Source organism: Struthio camelus, chromosome 3, assembly GCF_040807025.1.
Source record: "Struthio camelus isolate bStrCam1 chromosome 3, bStrCam1.hap1, whole genome shotgun sequence".
Lineage (NCBI taxonomy): Eukaryota > Metazoa > Chordata > Aves > Struthioniformes > Struthionidae > Struthio > Struthio camelus.
The window spans coordinates 27,788,190-27,812,360 of record NC_090944.1 but is presented as its reverse complement, the minus strand read 5'-3'; the positions used below and the strand labels follow the sequence as shown (position 1 = coordinate 27,812,360).

General features: G+C 39.5%; 1 protein-coding gene across 1 annotated transcript in view; it reads left to right on the top strand.

Moving 5' to 3' along the window:
* The first annotated feature begins 1,178 nt into the window (after positions 1-1,178).
* Positions 1,179-24,171, top strand: part of DCDC2C (doublecortin domain containing 2C) — a 55,015-nt gene continuing 32,022 nt past the window's right edge. The window contains exons 1-5 of the mRNA XM_068936408.1: positions 1,179-1,477; positions 4,735-4,786; positions 9,052-9,128; positions 13,949-14,080; positions 18,994-19,131. Coding sequence (XP_068792509.1) covers positions 1,179-1,477; positions 4,735-4,786; positions 9,052-9,128; positions 13,949-14,080; positions 18,994-19,131 — 698 coding nt within the window. The remainder of the gene's footprint in view (positions 1,478-4,734; positions 4,787-9,051; positions 9,129-13,948; positions 14,081-18,993; positions 19,132-24,171) is intronic.

Genomic DNA, 24,171 nt, shown 5'->3' with positions numbered 1-24,171 from the left:
ACGCAAGATCTTTATATTTCTTATACTATTTTTGAACTAGCATGGCTTTTTAAAAATGATACTCATTCTATGGTAAAATGCAGCATAAAATACAATGTTATGTTTTCTAGATTTGTATTTTAAATGGTAGTAGGCCATTTAAGATTGTGATGACTAGATGTGTATTGTTAAACAAGCATTACATGGAGATATTTTTTAAAATTTGTAGATAAGGTATTACTGTAGAATTTGCCATTTTACACATTTAGGAATTAATCCTGCATAATATTATCCTGTATCTGGTTTGACTCGCTGAATGCATGCATTAGACAACATGCGTTTTGACAAAAAGCTTGATTCCTAATTTGTATTTTTGTTCATACATGAGAAAGTTCATATAAAAAATTTGACTTCAGAAATAACAATCTAACAGTGTCACTGAGATATGTGTTATCATTAAGGCAGCGGTACGGTGAGAAAGTTATCGCCAGTATAGTTCTCCTCAGGACACCTTTTGTACCAAGTTAGTGCTAGTCCAGAGAAATACGGTGGAAACTAGGTGAGTGATAGCGGAGAACACAGGAAAGTCTGCAGAAAGTAAGAGCTTCGATCCCACATCTGCAGAGCCAGAGCAGCACTATCATCGGGGCTTTCCTTCCCCAGCAGTAATCCAAAGTCTAGTATCCGAGGCCAGAAATGACCCTGTCCTGGCAGCGGGCCTGGCGCTCCTCCCGGGCTGACACGACAGCCCGAGGCAGCCTGTAACGGCGCCATGAAACGCAGCCTGCGGCGAGGAGCCCTTCCCTGAGCGTGCGGCCGGCGGCCAGGCAGGGAAGGCCCTCGAGGGCGGGGCAGGGCCGGGCCGGGCCGAGCCGAGCCGAGCCGAGCCGAGCCGAGCCGGGCCGGGCCGAGGCGAGCCGGGCCGAGCCGAGGCGAGCCGGGCCGGGCCGGGCCGGGCCGAGCCGGGCCGGGCCGGGCCGAGCCGCTCGGCCCCTGCGGCGTGCCGGGGGCGGCCTCGCCTCGTGGCGCCGCCCGCTGCCCGGCGGCCCCCGCTGCCCCGGCCGCAGTCACAATCGCCGCGGCCGGCCGCGTCAGGCCGCCGCAGGGGCAATGAGGGGCGGGGGCGAGCGGGCCGGCGGGCCGGGCGGCGGCGGCGGCCAGGCCTCCGCTTTGCGCCGAGCGCCGCCCAGCGGGGCACCATGGTGGCGTCGCCCGCCCCGCCGCCGGGCTGCAGCCGGGCCGACCTGGTGCCGGCCCGCACCGTGCTCGTCTACCTCAACGGCGACCCCTTCTTCCCGGGCAAGAAGTTCGTGATCAACCGGCGGCACGTGCCCACCTTCGAGGCGCTCCTGGCGCAGCTCAGCGAGGCGGTGGCGGCGCCCTACGGCGTGCGGGCGCTCTACACCCCCCGCCAGGGCCACCGCGTCCGCCAGCTGGGCGACATCGAGCAGGGCGGCAGATACGTGGCCGCCGGGCTGGAGAAGTTTAAAAAGCTGGAGTAAGTAGGGAGCCGTCGGCTTGACCCACCCCCGGGCGAACCCAGCCCTTCCCTGGCTGCCGTGGGGCTCCCGCGGCCCCCAAAGTGGAGGCCCCAAAGGGGCTGCGTCGTGCCCCCCCGCCCAGGCTGGCGCAGGTGTCAGGGCCACCCGGGCGCTCGGCGAGGAAGGAGAGAAGATGCGTGCCAAACCTGCCAGCAGCTGCGCTTCCCCGGCCTCCGTCCCCGGCCCACAGAGCTGTCCTGTGTGGCAGAAACTGCCGGTGGTGTGGGGCAGGGACGTCGCCCGCAGGGCGCCAGGCTGCCTCGTGGGCCGAGGCCAAGGCGGGAGGGCACCGCCGCGGCGCCGAGGAGCGCTTCCGTGACCCTCACCTCACTTATATCTTGCTTACTCAGAAAGTGTCTCATCTCGGTGATCCTCCTTTGCAGTCCTTGCCCTCCAAACTGTGCCACCAATCCTCCCCCCCCCCCCCCCCAAGCTGATTTTACATGCCCGTGCCAAAAGAAATAGAAGCAGTGGAAAAGCACAACTGGTGGCAGACGCTGGCACGCTGCAGCGTTGGCCGTAGTTGTAGTTGTTCATTTCTTGACTGCCAGGTAACCTGGTGGTGCCCGCTTATGGAGGCGTCTCCGGTAAAGAGTGGGCCTGCAGCCCTTCTCTTCCTGGTGGCAGATGATGGTTCCTACTTTGTTAAGCGCACCAATCATTTTTTGTCTTTACAGTTTAACAGTCAAGGTACTTCTTCCATGTCTTTACCTGTTTAGTCATAAATTGCCTTATCATTATCAGGATTTTATCCTTGCGAGTTACCGTGTATCAGCTAAAATGCGCCTGAAAAAGCAAAAGGAAGAGTGACGGAAGGGAAGTATAAAGATATACTTCCCTACCACAATTTACAGTGAAAAGGCAAACTGATTATTGAAGAAGGCACCTAAGCTTTACTCAGCCAAGCTGCTCCTCTGGGAAATAGTGCAGATCAAAGTTTTTTCTTTCTTTATGCTATAATTACTTTATCACCCTGTAAAGCTTTTCAGTGCTGATTTTAATCTACTCTCATATTTTGAATCTGCTATCATATGGATCAGTATAGCATTGGTAGAGATACAGTTTCAATGATATTGCTCTGTGAAGGCAAATCTATACGTTGGGGATATCAATAGCAGAGAAATAAAGCTTTGATTTTTTACCAGTGAGGGCAATGGTACTCACACGGAACCGTAAACTACAGCAAGGAAGATCACAGCGCTTTTAGGATGTTTTATCCTGAACGTCAGTGCAAATTATGAATTATCTTCCCAAAATTACAGACAACTGCAGTCTTTTATGTTTGTATTTTGCCAAGAGAGAAGGTAGTTGAAGCCAGTAAGATTTATTCAGTTTTACTGTAGCTCTGAAGAACCTTGAGTGCAGGAGAAAGAGTCAAGGGCCTCATCATCTTCATGTGTCCATTGCTCTTACTGCTGTTTGGGGGAACTGGAGCAACAAAGATGGGCAGTGGTGGTTTTTTTGGCCAGTGCTAGAACTAGTTGAGTGATGCGAAGCAGAATTCAGTCATTTGAATTTGAATTCTGAGTGACTGATAAAGCATGTATATGCTTTCAGTTTTGTCATTTTTAGTTTTTATTTGTGCAGTATTTAAAGAATAGCTGATTTTTATGTGAATAGCCATATTCCCAGGAATACCCAGGAACAAAAGGTTTTTCTTCACTGTGTCATTGTGACAAAATGACCGGGGGAGATAGTTGAAAACTATTACTGCCATGTACTTTGAATGTGAGCCTGAGTTTCCTATGATTTGTTCTTAAGGGAATTGATGTACATAGTTTCTTAACAATTCCTAAGGACTCTTTATACATGAGTATTGCCAGTGGCAAAAAAAGAGAAAGGAAATCATGAACAAGCAAGACTTAGCCTGGGACAAGCGTCTCTGTCTTCTGGGCTGGAGATAATTGCCTCCGCTGCAAGGAGTCCTTAGCCATGATCCTCCCTTGGAGTTATGTAGCTGCTTTGATAACCTTACATATTAGCAACCAAGACAGTTTTCTTTCTCTGTCTCCTCACACTACATCTCATTCTCATGCTTGTCAGTTTTTGCTAGTACTGTTTTTTGGTGGTCCTCTGTTAGTTTTTGGCATTTCTGGTCTTTCTGGATCTGAAAGTTGCAAAGTTTTGTGTCAAAAGGTGTCTCCCTGCAGTTAAGCCCTATTGAAGCAATCACTTTCCTGTGAAATTAAATAATCTCTTTTCTGTATGAGCAAGAGTGGCTAGTTAGCTGAGCTTGACTTCAACAAAATTAGTTTAACTAGTTTAGCTAGCCAGCATGAATAATTGTTTAGCTGTGGTGTGCCATTGTAGATTGCATGGAAGTTTTGGTCAAATTTCACTGAAAATGAAGACTGCAGGACTAAAATGTGATGCGTTTTTTTGACACAGAGAGAGTTTGTTGATGCCTGAACTGTGTTTTTAAAAATGTCACTGGAATGTAGACAGTGATGCCTGTCTACTGTGATTCATATATATGAGCCTGTTTAGACAGCCAATACCATTTCAAAATTGGAATTTTAAGTGATGACAGAGAAGTCTATACTCATCTGTGAAGTGAATCCAGCTGCAAAACACTCTCTCTATATACTTAAATATAAATACACACACACAGATAAATACACACACACACACACACACACACACACACACACACACACACACACACACACACACACACACACACACACACACACAAAGTATTCTGGACAAGTACGTTAGTCAGTAGGCTGTTGTGTTGGAGGCAAGAACTACAATAACAGCTATGGTCCTAAGAACATGTATAGCAGACTTCAGGGAGAATTTTAGACTTAGGACCCAAAGCTGATAGAGGAGATTCTCACCCATTCCTTTTCTCCATTAACTAGTTTGTGGGATTTTATACAATTGTATGTGGCTAGTACCTCTTGCTGACTACCTACTGGCAGTTCCTGGCCAAACAGTGGGTTTTTTTAGTAGCCCGTAGGCGTCTAACCCCTCCAAATATAGGGAGCCCCATTCCTTAATGGGATTTAGGTTCTACTCTGGTGGCAAAGTGCATAATGTTTAGTTTCCGAATGTGGTAAGTTGATGTATTGGCACTAACGTTATTTTTTGACTCTCTCTTGAATCAGGAGATAAGGATTTTACAAGGAGGCCAAAGTATTTTCAGATTATCCATTCTCTTTTCATACACAAATAAGTAAATTTTACCTACTTTGTCTTTTTTCCATTACAGTTATATTGAAATAGGAATTAAAAAGCAACAGGGGAAAAGGAAAGAAGTGATGGTAAGTGTTTAAATTACTATTAAAGATATCCATTCATTACTTTGTTTGTATCATTTGTATTTAACAGTTCAAATATAATATTTAAGGGAAGAGTACGGTATGGTAATAGTATCAATGCACCTGATATTCATTATCCTAAAGTTTAGGTACAAAGATATGTTAATCTTGCAGTTTCTCATAACTTTCCTTTGTTTATATTGTCTAACTATTTAATTATCAGTTGACTGACAATAAATTATTATCTGAATTTTTCATAATTGATGGTAATTATTGCACTTCTGTACTCTTTGCAGTAGGCTGTGCAAGTAGTAGTTCAGCCAGCATTACCTGTAATACACACGTTTAGTAGTTAATCACAGAGTCACAGAAAAGTTGAGGTTGGAAGGGACCTCTGGAGATCGTCTAGTCCAGACTAGTTATTGGTAGTAGGTTGCACTGTCTGCTGAGCATATCAGTAGTCTTGATCATAGAAACGTAATAAATAGGCCTGGGGAAAAAAAACCTCAAGAGTTTCACTGTCTTCCTTCAGCTAAGGATCAAAGGAGAATCATTATACCAGTACCAGTATTGATGCTGAGAGATGGACTATGTTCATACAGCTTGTGTCACCTGCCCCTGAACCTTTGGCCTTAGCTGGGGAAATTTCCCATCTCGTCTCCTGCTTTGTCCAAAGTACAGCATGGCTAGGCTCACAGCTTATTTGAGTGGTTCAGGCACTGCAGTCACCTGATGGTCTTGATCTCAGCTGAAACTATTGCTAGCTAAGTAAGGTCTTCCGTGTTCTGTTCTGCTCTGAAGTCAAAGAGGTTTTCTTAGACCACATAGGTGTTAAGCTAGCTTATTTGAATTTGAACTGGAACAGAGGATGAGAAAAGTTCAGAATTACCACCTGATGGTTGTAGGTCATAAACCTAAACCTAATAAGCCTTCATCGCACGGAATACTGCATATCCTTTCTTAGTCATTTTTGGCAGTTTGACCGGCAAGATGTACGTTTGCATTGCTACATCTCTGCTGCATTTATCATTATAATAGCTCTTTATTATTTGAAACGTAGCAGATAAAATGAAAAGATGTGCCCTATTTAAGTACCATTTGAATCCTCAAAATAAGTCTTAAGTGATATAAAAGACTTTTAAGCAAATTTAAGGAATTTAAGCAAACATAAGAAGGGTAATTTTAGGCATACAGGAAGTCCTGAGTATTGCATGTGTATACACCAAGTGTGTATCCTGTATACAGGCTTTGTCAAGACGTGTCCCTGTGCAAAGAATGCAGAGTCCAACCACTAGGTATGCATGCTGTCTCACTGAATGTTTGATTTTGAGTCCAGTCTTACTACACATATGGTGTACAGCCTAGTCTCAGTCAACGCGGTACAAATTGCATACAATATAGAGTTCCTTTGTGCATGCTCAGCCAGTTAGAACTAGTGATTATCCTTCTGAATGGGATCTTTGCATTCTGTAATACGGCACTGAAGGCAAATAGACTTTAGGTTCATAAAAATTAAATAGGAAAGGCCTTAGGTAAAATTCTACATTTTGTATTATAATTGGAACTCAATTTAAAACAGAGATTTTCAATAGTTATATTTTCCCTCTGTCATCACATTCATAGTACAATATAATGCAAATGAACTGGGCTAAGCTACTGGCTTCACTGAATTTGTACCATTTTTACTGAAAATTTACTGGAAAACAGAGTTAGTCTCCGGCAACTTTTATCTAAGAAGGCTATTTCTTGAAATTTTGGGTTATCACTTTGGTATATCTTTGATATAAATTAATAAAATCCAAGTCTGTAAAATGCTATAGTAAAACATATTTAAAATCACATTTTAATTACTGTGAATAAAAAACAGCTAGTGAACTTGTATTCTTGAATCTACGTTATCAAAGCTATTGTAATGAAACAAACATCTGGGTCTAATTTGGATAACAGTGCTTCTCTTTGTACAGCTTTTTTTTTGGCATGCTTTATAATACTGTTTTGGCAGTAGAGAGGATTTATAAAATATCAGTCTGAAAGTGCCACTTTTGCTATTGCCACTTCTGCTATATTTTATTATTTTCTCCCCATCAAATAATATTAAGAGTCAAATTCTATTTGTTCATGTATATAGACTTGAAACAGGGACTGGATCTAAGTGATTACAGAGTGAATGACTTACATACCTGGGACCCGCCGGTTCCCGGGTTGGGGTGGCTACTCCAGTTACGTCCTGCCTGTGTGTCATCATGAGACCTCTGTGTTTATTCTCCTCTTCCTGTACCTTTTCTTCCACTGAAAGAACACCAGGATCATGGCCAGGAGGAGATCTGTACATGATGGCTGTAGTGGTCAATTACACAGTGCCAGAGCATATTTCTCTGACTGAATCTTTGTTAATACATTACACGGTCTCCTAGAACATGTTTGTGTACTGGATCTTGATAATCTATGCTGTCAAGCTTTTAGGACAGGCCCTGACGTGCTTTTGACCTGGACCAACTTGTACACCAATTTGCAGTCACAGTTAGAATGGGCCAGAGACCATTCAAAATAGGCATGAACCCTGTTTTGGAGACTAAGCAAGCTTAATATTATAGAATAGTCAGATGATGTTAAGTGGTTTTGGGGCTGGACAATAGGTGTTGTCACTGTTTTGTTCACTAGTATAGATGCAGCAAGTCCCTGACTGGATGGGACTTGTGAGAGACCAGGGCTTTGTGATGCATTGTTCCACAGTATTTGACCAGTCTAAGAGCTTTGCTGTGCTCCAGAAATATTCCTTTCCGCTAGAAAATTGATAACTGTAATGGAAATAAGAGAACTAAATGAAAAAAAATGCAGCATTATCAACACTAGTTAATATATATTACATCTAGACGAGTACTAGCCCTCAGTGGCCACCTTCATACTAGTATGGACAGAGCCAGGATGTGGGCTTGAGCCCTGGCATATGATAGAACAAAATTTGTAACTTTTTAGTGTAATCCTTGACATGTTTTTGGCCAGTGCCAGCTGGCACTCTCCCGAACTGTGTCCTTTGTTTGGGGTTAGCATTTCCTATGGGCAGTATAGAATATCCCATGAGGAGAATTTAGATATGGATGTGATGCCATTCTGTGCCTTGTGTCCTCAGGTCCCTGGTCCTTTTTAGTTTGTTGCTGTAGATACAGACAGTGAGGCTGCCTAAAGGCTAAATATGACATGAAAGTTGAAATGGATATTGTGAATGTTTATGTCTAACCATTTCCTTATACGTTTGCTGATAGAATCCCATCAGTGAAGACATCTGACTAACTGATACTTAGCACCTTTTAGTTTTCCGCTGCGCTTAAGAGTTTTTACATCTAAGGACAGGTTTTAAGCTGGAGAGAAGATATATGCTTTCCTACTTTTGCCGTTAACACTAGCAACAAAATCTCTGTTCTTACTGGTTCCTCATCACAGGACATAGGTTCCTGTCAGATCAGAGGAAAAAGAGGGTGTGAAAGAATGAAAGTAACACTCTGAGGTACAAGGGAGTCATTTGTGTGCAGCTCCAAAACCAAATACTTCTGTACCGTGTGACAGAGGTGGGTGTGAAACTGAGTAAAATAATGACAGTTATTACTGGTTTTAGTCTGATCAAATTCTATTATTTGCTGTGTCAGTAGCCATTGGATGAATCAATTGAAGTTACATACAAGTTTATAATCACTTCAGCATCATTAATGATGTGAAGAGGACTTTATATGGCATAAGCTAGAACAAAGCGTTGCCAGGAATGTCTGTTTTTCAATAGGTGGAGAAAACAGGTTTTAAAATTACTGGCCTACTTACTATAAATATTTAGGTCTTTATTCTGGTTTAGACTCCTGTGTGGGAAATGCTTTTTGATTCCAAGTCTCAAATTTTCATTTCTTAGCTTAGCAAGTATTGGAAATGCTGTGGCGGCAGCTTATTTTCTCAGGGGAGACTGCTTATTAGGCCATTTGACAGCAACTTCTCTGGTTGATTAAATTGTGTCAGTTGCTTCAGAATAGAATCTTCTTTTGAACAAATGGTGAATGACCATGGCACAGGTTCTCTAGGACAGAAGACATAGAAAAAGTGAAAACCTTAGGCTTTTTCAAGAATGCCAGATTTTCCAAAATATTGATAATGTAACATATTGTACTGAACAAAGACAGCATTTAAAACTGAGACTAGTGTTTATAGTTAAGGAGTGCTTGTGAGAATAAAATATTTTAAACATCTTGCATCAACTAATGTTGTATGATTTATTTTTTCTGCAGATTAAACCAGTAGTTCATAGTACTATCCGTGTGCCTTCCAGATGGCAATGTATCTATAATAAGCCACGTCATATCAAGTAAGTATGTTATAAGTCAGACATTTACCTTTGGTTTTAAGTTTTCTGCTCTAGCAGCATATACAAACTCCCAAATGTGTATTCAGTTAAAAGCTAAATGTTTATAGTGAAACTCTGGTATACCAAGTGTAATTCAGAATGGTCAAATTCTGTCGTTATTTACATGCTTCATAGATCCTACTGATTTAAATTAACTTTGGATGATATAACAATATGCCAATTTTTTCCCCAAATATTCTTAAGGAAAAAGGACGTGAGGTGAGAACGGCAGCATATATTGCGTTCATAATTGGTTAGTGCTAGTAGAATGCAAAAAAATCCCACTATATAATATTCCAAACCATTATATGATACCAAATGTATATATCATGGATGATATGGTAAAATGACACTTAATCCAGGGGTTATTTAGAAAAAATCTATTGGAATCGTAAAGCAGCGCAGAGATTTCTAAAACAGTGGTGTGTCATGAATGGAGAATATGAGCAAGTAATTCTGTTAGCTGCTAACGAAATTTTCTTAGAGATTTATATCCCATATTCCCTAAACTCTCCCCGAATAATAAACCGGAATGATAAACCACACTTCTATTCCGTGTGCCTCAGGCCACCCTCACTGGGCACAAAAAAAGGGTGTATTGTGGCTACAGTTCTTACCAGCAAGCTCCAACAAGCTCAGGTAGTGTGTATAACAAAACTGAAGCAATGTCACCTCCTTTGGAGATGTGATGCTTGCTACACAGTAAGAGCAGAGCAGTTCAGCTGTGCAAGAATGGAGGAGTAAAGTGTTGAATATAAAGCAGAAAAGATAATAATACTTTGTCTCTCAGTGCTAGAATGTTCTGTTAAGATTTGTTTAACAGAACAGCTTTTATTTAAAATGGGCATTCAAAGTGGTATAACCAGAGAAGGGCTACTACTAGAAGTTTGTAAATGTTGATTGTTTAATTTTTAATTAAATTTCAACTTATCTACTAATAATTCAGGTTATTGTGACAGTGCGTACATACACGTAGTTATAACAGGTTGCAAAATCAGAGCGATCAAAAGGCTCTGCAGATTTTGCTAGGTCATCCTTAAGTTAAACCATTTTTATGTGACCCTTACATGACCTTTTCTGTTATATCCACATAACAACTTGTCTGTTACAGGAGAATCTCAGGAAAAATAGGTGTATTTGCATCATTAATTGAAAATCAGTAGATTTGGACTCTGACAGGTAGAAATGTAAAATTAGTTCTATATTGAAGACAACACTGAAAGTGGCATGTATTCTTTCCGTATATAACTAGACTTATGCTCGGAGTTTTGTATGATCTTACCTGGAACTGTATTGTGGAGATCTTTGAAGTAATCACGATAAATCCTATTGAAGTGTTTACTGGTTAAAGTTAATAGCCTTTAAATTGTACCCAGAAATAAATACAAAGCTAGGATAATTCTCAGAGAACAGGTGTGATGTAGGAAATGTTACCGTCAAGCTAATGTTGAAATATTTGTTTTTTCTCTAATGAAGCCATCATACATAATTCCAATGTCAAAATCGAGGTTAAAAATGTAAATTGAAGAGCATCTCTGACATTAAATATGTGCTGAATTGCTCCTTTAAGGAAAGGAAGAGTATGTGTATTTTATTGAATAATTCTCAAACACTGTATATCATCCATAGTAAAATTAAGATAACAGGTTTTAAGGATGAAAAAGATTCTTTAGGTCATGTAGTTCATTCCCATGGCTGCCATGCCTGGTACTCTACAATATATTTTATTTGCCTAGTCTGGATTCATATGTTTCTAGGGATGAAGTTTCTGATCCTCCCTTAGAGGATTATTCTGCACTTTTATATTTCACAATGATAGTAAGTTCTATTTTTTTCTGAAATTTGACCTACAAAAGCTGTGTCTACTTACAGCGTATTTGAGAAAATAACCTCTAAAAATAAGGAATGAGATAATTTTTTCTGGCAAATTGAACGTTCTGTTTCAGTATATAATGTGCAGGTTTTATATTTATATACTAAAAGTTCCACTAGATGGCCCCAAACATCTTTCCAAATACAACCTTTATTATTTCAAGATGTTGTTTTAAAGTGGCATCCAGACATAAATATTTGCTCTTGGCTGAAACTTGACACACTGTGCTAGGACTTGTCTCAGGCTTTTTTTTTTTTTTTTTTGGCTTAAAAATGTTTGAATACGTGTTCTTGAAAAGCATTTTGCTTGCCAAAGTATTTTTACCTACGTAGGAAGTTATATTATGGCACTTAGAAGCTAAATCTTCAAATAACAAAGTATATCATTGGCAATTGCAAAAGAGAAGGAGTGTAGAAAGCTGTTCCATACTGAGCATTTAAATTTTATTTAGATAAAGAATTACTAAATTAATAAATGTTAATTGATTGAATTTTATGCTATTTGAATTTTGTTAAGTCCCTTGTATTACACAGAAGGAATAGAATTACTTCAGATTCCTGTTTGATTTACATGGATGATTATTAAAAGTTACTTTGGTGGGGAAGAAGGTATACAAGATGCTTTCTAAAGCACCTTAGAGCAGGTTTGCAAAACTGTCAATGTGAAATAGCTAATTTCAGCATAGACAGAAAATCCTCTTTTGAAACAGTAATTTCTGCAGCTGTAGATTTTTCAGTGCTGGCTTCTGTGCAATCCCTTTTTTTTCTGTAAAAAGACAAGGTAACCTCTAATCAAAATGCTGTACTCATACAGGTCATAGTAGGTCAATTCCTTTCTCTTATGTTATCAGTTGGATCCGGTTCTCAGCTATGTTAGGCTCTAACTCGCTCCCTGTGGCGTCATCACTGTTTTGAGGGAGAGACTGGGTATAATAGAGGATTGAACCTATGGTAGCAATTATACATAGTAAAGTGTTGAAAACGTTTGCATGTATTAGATATCTTTGCCATGTCACATATTGTTATGTTAGGGTATAAGTTGTTATTAGAGAATTATTTATTAGAGAAAAATGTAGTAGGTGAAACTTTGTGAGGAATTTTCGGCTGTAAGATGCAATGTCAAAAAAGTGAATAGATTTATTGAGTGAAAATTCGGTAAATTGAATATTAAGATTGGTGTCATTAGTGACAGGAAAGGGGAACATTGTATGAATTCTATGAAATAATGTATGAATGAGTTAGGAGTTATGGAGACTCACAGAATCACAGAACGGTTGAGGTTGAAAGGGACCTCTGGAGATCATCTGGTCCAACCCCCCTGCTCAAGCAGGGTCTTCTAGAGCATGTTGCACAGGACCCTGTCCGGGAGGGTTTTGAATATCTCCAGGAAAGGAAACTCCACAACCTCTCTGGGCAGCCTGCTCCAAGGCTCAGTCACCCTCACAGCGAAGAAGTTGTTCCTCAGGTTCAGCTGGAACTGCCTGTGGTTCAGTTTGTGCCCGTTGCCTCTTGTCCTGTTGCTGGGCACCACTCAAAAGAGTCGGGCCCCATCCTCTTTACACCTTTCCTTCAGATACTTGAACATGTAGGTGAGATCGCCCCTCAGTCTTCTCTTCTCCAGGCTAAACAGTCCCAACTCTCTCAGCTTCTCCTGTGTCAGATGCTCCAGTCCTTTCATCATCCCGGTAGCCCTTCACTGGACTTACTCCAGTATGTTGATGTCTTTCTTGTACTGCAGAGCCCAGTACTGGGCACAGCACTTCAGATGTAGCCCTACTAGTGCTGAGTGGAGGGGAAGGTTCACCTTTTTGACCTGCTGATGACACTTCCAACTGCTGCCCAGGATGCTTTTGGCTGCCTTTGCTACAAGGGCACATTGGTGGCTTATGGTCAACTTACTGTCCACCAGGATCCCCGTTTTTTTTTCTGTAAAGCTGCTTTCGATCTGGTTGTCCCCCAGCCTTTACTGGTGCCTCATGTTATTCATCCTCAGGTGCAGGACTTTGGATTTGCCTTTGTTGAGTTTTGTGAGATTCCTGCTGGCCCATTCTTCAAGCTATTGAGGTTCCTCTGAACGGTGGCCCAACCACTGGTGGTGGTGTAGCAGCCATTCCTCCCAGTTTTACATATTCTGCAAAGTGACTGAGGGTGCACTCTGTCCCATCATCTAGGTCATTAAAGAAAATGTTAAACGGTACTGAGTGCAGTGTTGAGCACTGGTGACTGGCCAGTAGGTGGGCTTTGTGCCACTGATCTCAACCCTTGGAGCCTGGTAGTTCAGTGAGTTTTCAGCCCACCTCACTGTCCGCTTATCTAGTCTATAGTTGATCAGTTTGTCAATAAGGATGTTATGGGAGACAGTGTTGAAGACCTTGCTAGAGTCAAAATAAACAATATCCATTCGTCCACCTTCATCCTCTGAGCTAGTCTTTTCATCATAGAAGGCTATCGGGTTGGTGAAACATAATGTCCCCTTCATAAATCCACGCTGACTACTCCCAGTCACCTTGTTTTTATTGATATATTTGGGAATGGCTTCCAGGATCCATGAAGAAATCAGCTGATTTGCCCACTGTTTTAAAGAACTGTATGACATTTGTGCTGGGGATCGTGAGGATATCTTTAGATAACATGGAGACAAGGTGCCTGAAGTCTAAAGGACAGTATATTTTGCTGTTGACTCATGCATCATGTCAGATAGAAGCACATTAAGAACAGAATCCTGTATTTTTATGAATGAGTTTTAAAGTTTAGTGAAATAGGCTAAGATTTAAAATAAACGTTGAAATCTAACTGACAGTACTAATAACTATCCAGGCTACCACATATTGTCAAATTGATACATTTTGTCTTTCTGTTTTTTATTACTTTCTTTACTAAAGAAAGGTACCTTCTTTGCCTTTTGACAGTGTTTTCACCAATGGAGAGATGATCAAGCCACCTATAAAATTTATCATACCCAGGTTTACTCTGAAAAACTGGAATTGTGTCCTTGCCCTAATTAATGAAAAAATGCTTCTTCGTTCAGGAGGTGTTCACAGGTAGGAAACAATCAATAATTTAATAACCCCAATAAAACTGCTCAGTCTCGCAGTTTATCACTCTTTTTATTCACATATCCTTCCCATAGCACACATCAGATTATGGTGTTCCACTGTTTGGTTAGCAATATATAAAGAAGCTAGTTATCAAAAGCAGGATATTTCAAGCTTCTGAGAGTTAACCTTCCTTAAAATGAATATTTCTTTCTTTCTTTGTGCAGTGCAGACAATCATACATCAACAGAGTCCATGTTTCCAGCTAGCTGGAACCATGAATGCAACTAACATGCAATCAGATAATACTGAGCATGAGGACATGACCTCATACAGTATATCGTTTGAGAAATAAAGCAAGATGAGTTCTACTTTTTTTGATAAAGCTCTTAATTTCCCAGGACATAAATGAAAATTTATTTCTTTTGTGCTTAGAAATCTTCCATCTAAAACTGGTAAAACATCTTTTCCTTTGTGTGGTCTTTCCTCTAATTGTAAGGATCAGAATCCTTACACTTCCAAGAGTCCTCTTAAGGGAAACTTTTAAAGTATGAAAATCTTTCAGAATTTAGACCAGAAAACACTTTATGTCCATCTCACCTATTTTAACTTCAGAATGGTTCAATGATTATTTCTGAAGCAACCGTCTTTCTAAACAACTGTTCTATTGAGATCTATCCATATGTTGAAAGTATTTACCTGGTGGCAGAAGTGTTCTTGAAAGCTACAAATAAAAAAGGAATTTACACTGAACTGTTTTCTTTGTAACATTATTTGCCTATATATCTCTTGGGACCTGTGCTAAATTAGAATTAGTTAATGGTTCTACTTCCATATCCATAACAATATTTGAAGAATTCAGAACTGCAAACTACTAAACCACACATTTGCAGCTTGTGAACACATTACTTTCCACAGAGAATATTACTTCTTTGTAGAAATCTAACTTTAGCATGTATTATTCTATAAATAAAGCTGTTTCTCACTATCTTATTTCACATAGAACCTGATGTTCAAGGCCTTTACGGGCTGAGTAGACTTGCTAAATTAATTTTTTAGTGTAAGCATGTTATAAGCATGTTATTGTACTCCTTTTATTTTCTTGAGTCACAGTTTTGTGAAGCATTGAAAAACTGCTGATGATTATACTACATTATCTGCTATTTATCTCATAACATTTATTTCTCTTCTGAGAGAGTGTACGTATGTGCATGTACTGGAGCTGTTAGCCTCATTATTCACTGTGGGGATGCATTCTTTCTCTATCTCCTCCATATGTGACACATGTAGTATAAAAGAGAAGAATATGTATCTTATCTCTTACCTTTTATCCTTCTCAGCATTGCAGTTGGGTCACAGTGATTTTTTTCTCTGGCTCGTGTTGAGTCTCTGGTCAAGCCCAGGTGCCCTCTCAAAATGCCTTGCCTCAGTCATCTACCATTTCCTCTAAGATGCCAAAAACTTTAGCACATCTGTGCTTCTTGCCGTGAGTTGCCTATACACAATGCAGTTGTAACACGCCCCAGGCCTTCCTCCTTTTACTGGGGCTTTATACTACTGTGAAATAGGCATGGCGTATGCTTGCTTCCCGTTCAGTTCCCTTAGTCCGCTGGCTGTATCAAGCCACTTTTCTGTGTTTTCTGTTGTGTAAAACTGTCTCATCTTTATTTCTTTACCACTGAGACGTCTTTCAACATCGTTGAGTCTTCTGCTAGCATACAGACTTCTCAAATGAGATTCTTACAGGTATTGACAGCTGTTTGAGGTCCTCTAGCCTCCCCCTTCTGCTCCAGAGTGACATGAGACTTTAGGAGTCCTATGCCCCCTATTTTGCATGTCTTAAGTTCCATAAGGAATCTGCAGTGGCGCTAGATGCCATTGATCAGGTGGCTGAGATTTGTATGTGTGGTTTTGTGTTAAATGCTAGCATCTAGTAGAAGATCTTCTGAGCCAGCAGAAACTGTAACAGACGTCGTCTACTTTCATCGCCGTCAAAGTTCTCCTTGCCTGTTGATGCACTTTTGGCTCCCATACATGGACTTGAGGCTTCTGCAAGTCCACCTCCGGATATTCTGTGCTTAGATACATCCTTGCAAATGGCAGCATTCTGTCTAAATTGTCAAGGTTCGTAGCTTGGTGTAAACTTTTGTTATTACGCCCATTTGTTAACCTGCCTGCTTGTGATGCTACATTTTTTACTGGATATGAAGATTTTTGTTAGTTCAGTCATCTGAACTGTCCATCTGATGGTTATTTTACTCTACTCCCTCATTTTTTAGGTTTTTGTGCAGTCTTGCATTCTGCAACTGGTGTGACAAATATGACAAGACAATTTCCCCTACTTAAAAATCTAGCATCATGACACGATTTAAATCAAGTGCTCATTTTCTTAATGGGAAAACCTTTGGCAACATGTTCTTCCTTTTGTTTGTTTTTGGTGGCAATTGCTTTATGTAGGAGAATAGAGAAGGTTTAAACCCAGACGTCTGATCTGTATTCTTTCTCTCTGTGGGTTTTTTTTTTTTTAAGTAAATGGTTATTCTTGGAACTCAAAGTAAGTTTTCATCCAGATGGTGTCAGTTTCACTTCAATCAAGATTCTAATTTGTCTGCATTTTTTTTGAAAGTTACCCATATTCACAATGAAAATTGTTTTGTGCATTATGGTTGTTAGATCCACTTTATCTTTTTCTGTTGACAGGAGAAGTTTCTCTTTAAAGAGATTTCGCCTTTACACATTTGTTGTGAAGGGATCTAAAGGATTATTTCTCACTGAATAGTTGAGTATGTGAGAAGGTGTTATGGGGTAGCCAAGAAGGAAGTCTCCCCTTATTTAGGGCTCATTCAACCAGAACTCAAGGCAATTAGAGAGATTTACCATTGGTTGACATCTACAAGGTTTTTCTTAGGAATGTGGTCCTGCTGAATCATCATGCTGCCTTTCTGAGTCCTTTGTTATTAAACTGTGGACTTTGAGACTGCACATCAGCTGATGGCTTGCTTGCACATGTCAGTTTTGTGAGGCACCGTTTCAGTGTGAATGTGTGTCTTTACAAACCACTCTCTTACCCTTTCTGTCAGAATCGTGATGGAAGGGGGAGCATGCCCAAACCCTGGGAAATAGAGGGAGAGGGCTTTGTCCCATCAGGTTAGCTCTCAAGCCAATGAATGCTTTTCCTTTGCCGTTCCCAGTCTGATTGGTTTTGAATCAGCCTTGACCTGATGATTCCAGCTTGGAACACGGTCTTCTTGCTAAGTCCCACATCCTTTGATGTCCTTGGAGTTTTTCCCTGATTCAGAACAGAATGAGCAGGCTTAGCATGTGCTTTAGAAAGAATCAGAGAGTTTTCCATTGATATCTTCTTTTCTCCATTGTTTTCTTTTTCTCTAGTGGCTTGTCATCTACAAACATGAGATCTTCCTTGCAACTGCTCTAGCTGGATAATTTTTGCATGTACACTGCTGTTCCCTGCTATTGGGAAGCAGGATGCATTAGTAAGTTCTCCGTTTGAGTCTGCATTTGATCCTCTCAGCACTTTCACTGGCATTACCTGCTTGCCTTCCATATTTTGGATAGCTTTATCAAATAGCCTAGCCATTTTAGAATGAACCTTTCTTCCTAAAGGTTTGGATCTAGCAGTGGTTGGCCATTACCAGATGCCTTGGTCAGGATGTGTATTGTTAGTTTCATATCTGACCCTGAAGTTGCTTGCAGTGGCAGCAACTTCAAAAAGAGCCCAGCAGGCTCGACTCTGCTGTCAGGAAATGTAAACGTTGGGACATATTCAGAGAGGTCTATATACCTCTGTGTTGTGTCAGTTTTTGGTGTCAAACAGGCTTTCAGGATGCACTGTAGTACTCCTACAGTCTGATCAATTACAGGACTTGTAATAAGATGACCTGTATGGAAAATGGTTTACTTAAATCAGGAGTGCTGCAGCAAACAACCTTGGATGAAGCAAGTACTGTGGCCTGATTCATAATATTACAGGTAGTGGTGAATTAAACCACTTGGCTTCAGTGCTGAGAGAAACACAACAGGCGGTGGAAGATCTTTGCTTAAGGATCTGAAAGAAATATTTCACTCCTTGGAGTGGGTCTGTCTGTCCTCAGACAATAGTAAGTTCTTATTTGGCAGCTCTGAAACTTATGCTGGACTGCATGTGCATATATGTCAAATGTGGCTTCATGCTTACCAAATAGGATGTTGATGTAAGTCGCTATCCTGGATGTGATCTCAACCTCCTTCTAGGGTTACAGTGCCTGGTTAGCATTTGTAAAAAGTCACCTTTGAGAACTGTGTGTTATGCTAAGCAGTACTAGCTGCCTTCAGGAATGGCTGAGATGCTTATCTTAGTCATCATATGGTCCATACTGCTCAACCAATGTAAAGCCTCATTTACATATCAACATTTTTGAGATGTGAATGGTTTGGAAAACGTGCTGGAATCTTCTCCCCTATGTCATGGGGCATAATGTTTTAAGTGATGGTTGCCACTGCTATGTTTTACATAAAAGAGGAGACAGCTCTTACCTTCTGTCAGGACATGATGAATCTCTGTCACATATCATCAGCTTATCTACCTCAGAGTTCAGACACATATGTTGAAAATTTGTGCAGCTTCAGACAATGTTTTCTTGACTGAGAAATACAGACTGATATGCCTGAGGTGAGCTGCTTCCAGGAGCCCTTATGTGTCCTATGTCCGATGTTGTGCTCATATGTTAATGGAGATACTGAAAAGGAGAGGAGCGCTATGTGTGGTGGAGGTGGAATGGGAGCTTACCCACTGGAGAACTGCGACAAGACTATTAAAAGACTCTGGCTTGAGTCGTAGGTAATACGCACATATCGTTTGAATGCATAATACATATAATAGAACTACTCATTTACTTTCCTTCTGTTTCTTTTGATTGCAGGTTGTACACATTGGATGGTCGTGCAGTGCATAGCTCAGATGGTTTAGAAGATAATCATTTTTATGTCGCAGTGGGCAGAGAAAATTTCAAGCCTTTACCATACTGGCGTTCCCCTAGAGTTCCGTCAGAGGTTCGATGGTAAGTTTTTTCTTGGTACAATCTCATGCCAGATACTTTATTTCTGCAAGATGCTGAACGCACAAGTCCGGATGTTTTAGGCATTTATCGTTAGTTCATGAATTAGGAACATAGCCTTTCTCAAGATTCAGTGGAGGATATGCAATTGTGCGGAATAAATTGCCCCTTCTGGAGCTGCCCATGTTCTCTGTGTTGACTACAGAAGAAGACTAGAGCAATTTAGATTGTGGTAGAGGCATATTAAATCATCAGAGGCAAATACTGGCCTCTGCTACCAAACAAAGCATGTAAGCATATAATTCACTAGTAATTTTGTTGGTAGTATGTTTGACTATTGGTTCAGAGTGAAAGCACTTAGCAGAAATGGGATTTATGTTTTTTTTTCCCTATGTATAGTACATTATCTTTTATTTCTCAGTTTGAGTACTGCTACAGTGACATTAATTTCACGGAAAAGTTCCTGTCTTTGGTGCTAATATAAATTGTGATGTACTTGCTGTTCTTTCTTTGCTACCGTTTTGAGCACTGTTATTGCTAATTTGTGGATTATTCAGTGCAAAAACATAGGCAAGACATGTCTTGACCGTCTCTTGGACATTGAGGTATATGCTGTATTATTAGCATTAACATATAATGGCAAGTATTCTGTGCCATTAACTCCTTTTTTCCTTAGTTTCATTTTAAATCAAAGACTTCATAGTTTATGTAAGTGCTTTACTTCAATGTTTTAATTTAAATTGTTATATATTATATATTATATTATTTGTATTGTAAATAATGCTTTAAAATATATTGTCAATCATATTTTAGAGAGATTTTCTATTACTGTTCCAGAATTATATTCTTGGAGCACCTGAGAATTTTTTTTATTTAAATTGAAGGGGAAAATATAATACTGAATTTAACTATTATATTGATTTTTCTCCTATAATTGTGACAAGACTCTCCTTAGTTCAATACAGATGCTTCTTAATATAAGGTTTTGAGTATCCATTTCTGATGAATGATTGTTTCCATGACTTAGAAGTTACTGAATTTAGCACTTTTGATGAAGTCTTGCAATTTTATGTTTTTGGTTAATCTGAATTGATTAGTTTGTGAAGATATAGTTGATGTATTAGGTAGGTAGTATTTGTACATTTTCAGAAGACCTTTACTATTAACTATTTTCCTGTTGAGTTTTTGGTCACTGTATCAAGAAAAGAAAGGTATCAGTAATTTTCAATGTTACTGAAGAACTGCTTAAATTATATTGAGTAGAATGTCACATGAAATGTATTTCAGGTTTTACTTTTAACCTCTCTTGCTCTTGCAACTTCATTTTAATTTTTATACTTCATACACGGTTCCTCACTTATTATTGTCAATGGCTAATTAACTGATAGTACATGACTTCTGATTACTCATTTAAATTAACTAATGAGCCTGAAAGATTTCATGTAGCTTTGATCCAGGAAAAGATATTTTCACTCATTATGTTCTTATCCGACTTCTTCTCAGTAGCTCATAGGGGACTAATTTTTTTTTTTTTTTAAAAGTAAGTGGTAGGACATTAGATGTTAAGTTATGCGTTTGTTTATAGTCTGAAAAAATAAGCAAAGGTCCAGTAAAAATGACAGAACAGTGTTTATATCCTATATTCTATTTGTATTTGTATTACACTTTTTATATTCTGTAGGTGAAATTCAGTAGTTGTTGACATGGACAGCACAGGATTCTGTGCTGCAGAATTTATGTAGGTGTTTAGGTACATGCTAAAGCAACCACTCTTAAGAATCGCCATGTAGATTGGATGTTAAATACCAAATTTAATTGTTTTGTCAGTGGCAATGCGGCTGTATTGTTTTTGTTTATTTAGGATATTTCTGGTTGTCAGCATGCATCTTTTTTCTTCAGATCTTACATTTGCTATCTTACTTGATAATAGTTTATTTTTTGGCAGTTATTTGAGATTTTGTTGTGTCACCATATGTTGCTCTGTTCTTAGGACTTTATTAGTTTAATGTTCAGTTTTCCTTAAAAATTACTGAGTTGTGTTAGAATATTAGAGCTCATAAAAGGACTAAGTCATTAGCTTATGGGGCATATGAGCAGTCTACATGTGTTTTATTAGTTGAAGAAGGCTTTGGTTGTGTCCTCCCAGGGAAATTCTGTAATCAATATCATGAGTATGTTTCTAGCTGTGGTGAAATCAGTTAGATGATAGCTTCAGCAAATTAAAATTTAAAAAAAAATTACAAGAAAAATACATTATGTGGAATAAATGTGGTCTTAGTAGCAGTTAAGTCAGTACTACTGAACTGAAAAATGTCCATATTCATATGCTTGTTATTCTAGGAGACTGAACTTTCTTTCAGCTTCTTGTAATGGTAGTATTTAGACACTGGCTGATTTGAAAAAAAAAAAAGGGCTGAATATTTCATGAGTCTGAGTCCAGTGTTCAACTTAAATGTAATTGATAGATTAAAGACCTACTTTCTGCTGTTTTGAAATTCTTTTAGCAATTTCTGAAGCCTCCTAATATTTATATAAGTACTATAATTGAGTAGTATTAATGTTAAATTTAGCCTATATTCAGTGGGTTATACAAAGTGATTATCATCTTGAATTGTCTGGAATTAAATTGTCATGCATCCCAGAGTAGGGAGTTACAGATGTAATATGTTTATCGAAAGATAAGCTGATGTATTCTGTTCTAGCCAAGACTTCTGAATGGTTGTGAAAAACTAATGTGTATAGACATTATATTGGTGCAGCCAGATACGTGGATAATCATTAAACCTAATTTTAATGAAAATACTTTTTTTTTTGGTCGAATAGAAGGCAAAGTAAAATATTTCTGTCCACCACTACACAATTGTTACTTCCAGTAAAATCAGAAATTTTGGACTCATTCTGAAAATCTATGAGCAGAGGCATTTGTTAGCAGGGGAAGCCACAGTGAAGCAAATGACCTCTGCCAAAACACCCTTTTGTCTTACCTGTACTAAACCTAGTTTCAGTGATATATTTCTCTCCGTTGGATACTGTGAGCCAAGAGAACTAGTTATGTCCTAGTCTGATGAAACTCACCTACATATCTGCAAATTCCAATAGTGAACACCATAACGTTTCACAGTTTTCTACAGTGGCTTTCCTATATATTTCCTAAATATTGAGCAAATATATCTATTGAGCAAAACTTTTTTTTTCTCCAAAATTTATGAACCATCTGACACTTTCTAAGTAAGGGACACATCAATGTAAACCATCTGGGCTTTCTTCAAAAGGAGGTGTGATTATTTTAAACAACTTTTCTAAAGCAGAAGCCCTTATGAAAATACAATTGGAAGGAATATCACACTCTACTAACTGTTCGCATCTATTATTAAAATTGTTATGTTAACCAAAGAATGACTTCATTTAAGTATCTATGTCCTTAAGTATTTAATTCTCTAAGTATCTGTCATAGCAATAAAGTTGAACAGGGTGCTTAGGCAGAACTTCCAGGAGACGTTTCCCGTTCCCTGTGATAAAAGAAACTTTCTTTCAGGAATGGGCATCTCAGCTGAACCAAAGCAAGTGAAAAGACATTTAGCTGCCCACTGAGTCTGTGACAAGTAATACCAGCTCTCTACCACCCTATGAAAGACATAGGGGTCATAGGACCCCTTTTTGTGAAATAATCAAGCCTCATTTTAAGAAAAACATACTATTTTTTGCTCTGCTGCTTCAAACGAGAATTTCATTGCTCCAGTGATTAGAAACTTCATTTCCGGCCAAAATATATTCATAGACGTGCTTGTATCCATTTATCCTTGTGACAATATTATCTTGTAGTTTTAACAGTACTTCTCCTTGTTCTTTCAGATATTGCTTCTTATTTCTTTTTTGATGGCTCAAATTTAATATAATAGTATTGCCAAACTGAAGAACACATCCATCAGAATACGTCAGTTGTTTACGATTGATCTTGTAACTGCTGAGATCACTTTTAGGCACTTTCTTAAAAGCTCTTTGATATAATTTAAATCTAAAGCAATCCTTCACAATTTGCAGACTCGTGCCTTTCAGACATTAAAGGCATTTCATTTGCAATTCATATTATTTTGGGGGGAATTACACTAGCAAAACTGGGAACCAAATGCTAGGTCTTTTATACGGAAGTGACCTTTTTATGTTTCTTCTGGAGGACAAGGCAGTTATTAAGTACTAACACCAACTCACCGATTTTGTAGCTTTTGTTTCAGGTACTGTATCAACCTCCTAATTTGCTACCTAAACTGTACATTATTTTTGCTTGAACCAATGTGTTCTTCTGCTAGTGTTCATTCCACAGAGTAATTTTCTTAGGGTGAATGTTTGTCATAATAAATGAGCTTTCTGCTGCTGCACTGTCAAGATGAGGGATTTTCACAAATCCCCTTGCCATATTTTGGGTTAGCCAAGGGCAGCTAATTGTCAACCATGCTTCTAAGAATGGATAATCAAGTGTATTCTTTCTTGCTCTGATTTAGCTTAGGTATCCATTCCTGAAAACTGGTGAGGTAGCTTATTTTATCATGATACTATGATTCTGGAGCTGGAGGTCATGATATACAAGAAGAGGCTGACAGAATTGGGTTTGTTCAGCCTTAAAAAGAGAAAGCTCAGGGGAGGCATCATTGCTGATATCAGCTACCTAATAGGAGGGCAGGAAAGATGGAGCCAGATTCTTAACAGAGCTGCACAGTGAAAGGACAAGCGACAACAGACAAAAGTTGCGACACGGGGAATTCTGATTAGATGTTAGGAAAAGATTTTTGCCATGAGAGTAGTCAAACACTGAAGGAGGTTGCCCCCTGTGGAATTTTAATCCTTGGAGATATTAAAAACTTAGAGGGACAAGATCCTGAGCACCTGGTCTGTGTTGGCCCTCTTTTGAGGAGGGAATCAGACTAGATGACCTCCAGAGGTCCCTTCTGCCTTAAATTCTTCTGTGATTCTGTGGTCACAGTGAGTTGATGTCCATGAGATGGCAGCTTGAAGTTCTGCCCAGACACGCATTCAGGGTTTGAATTC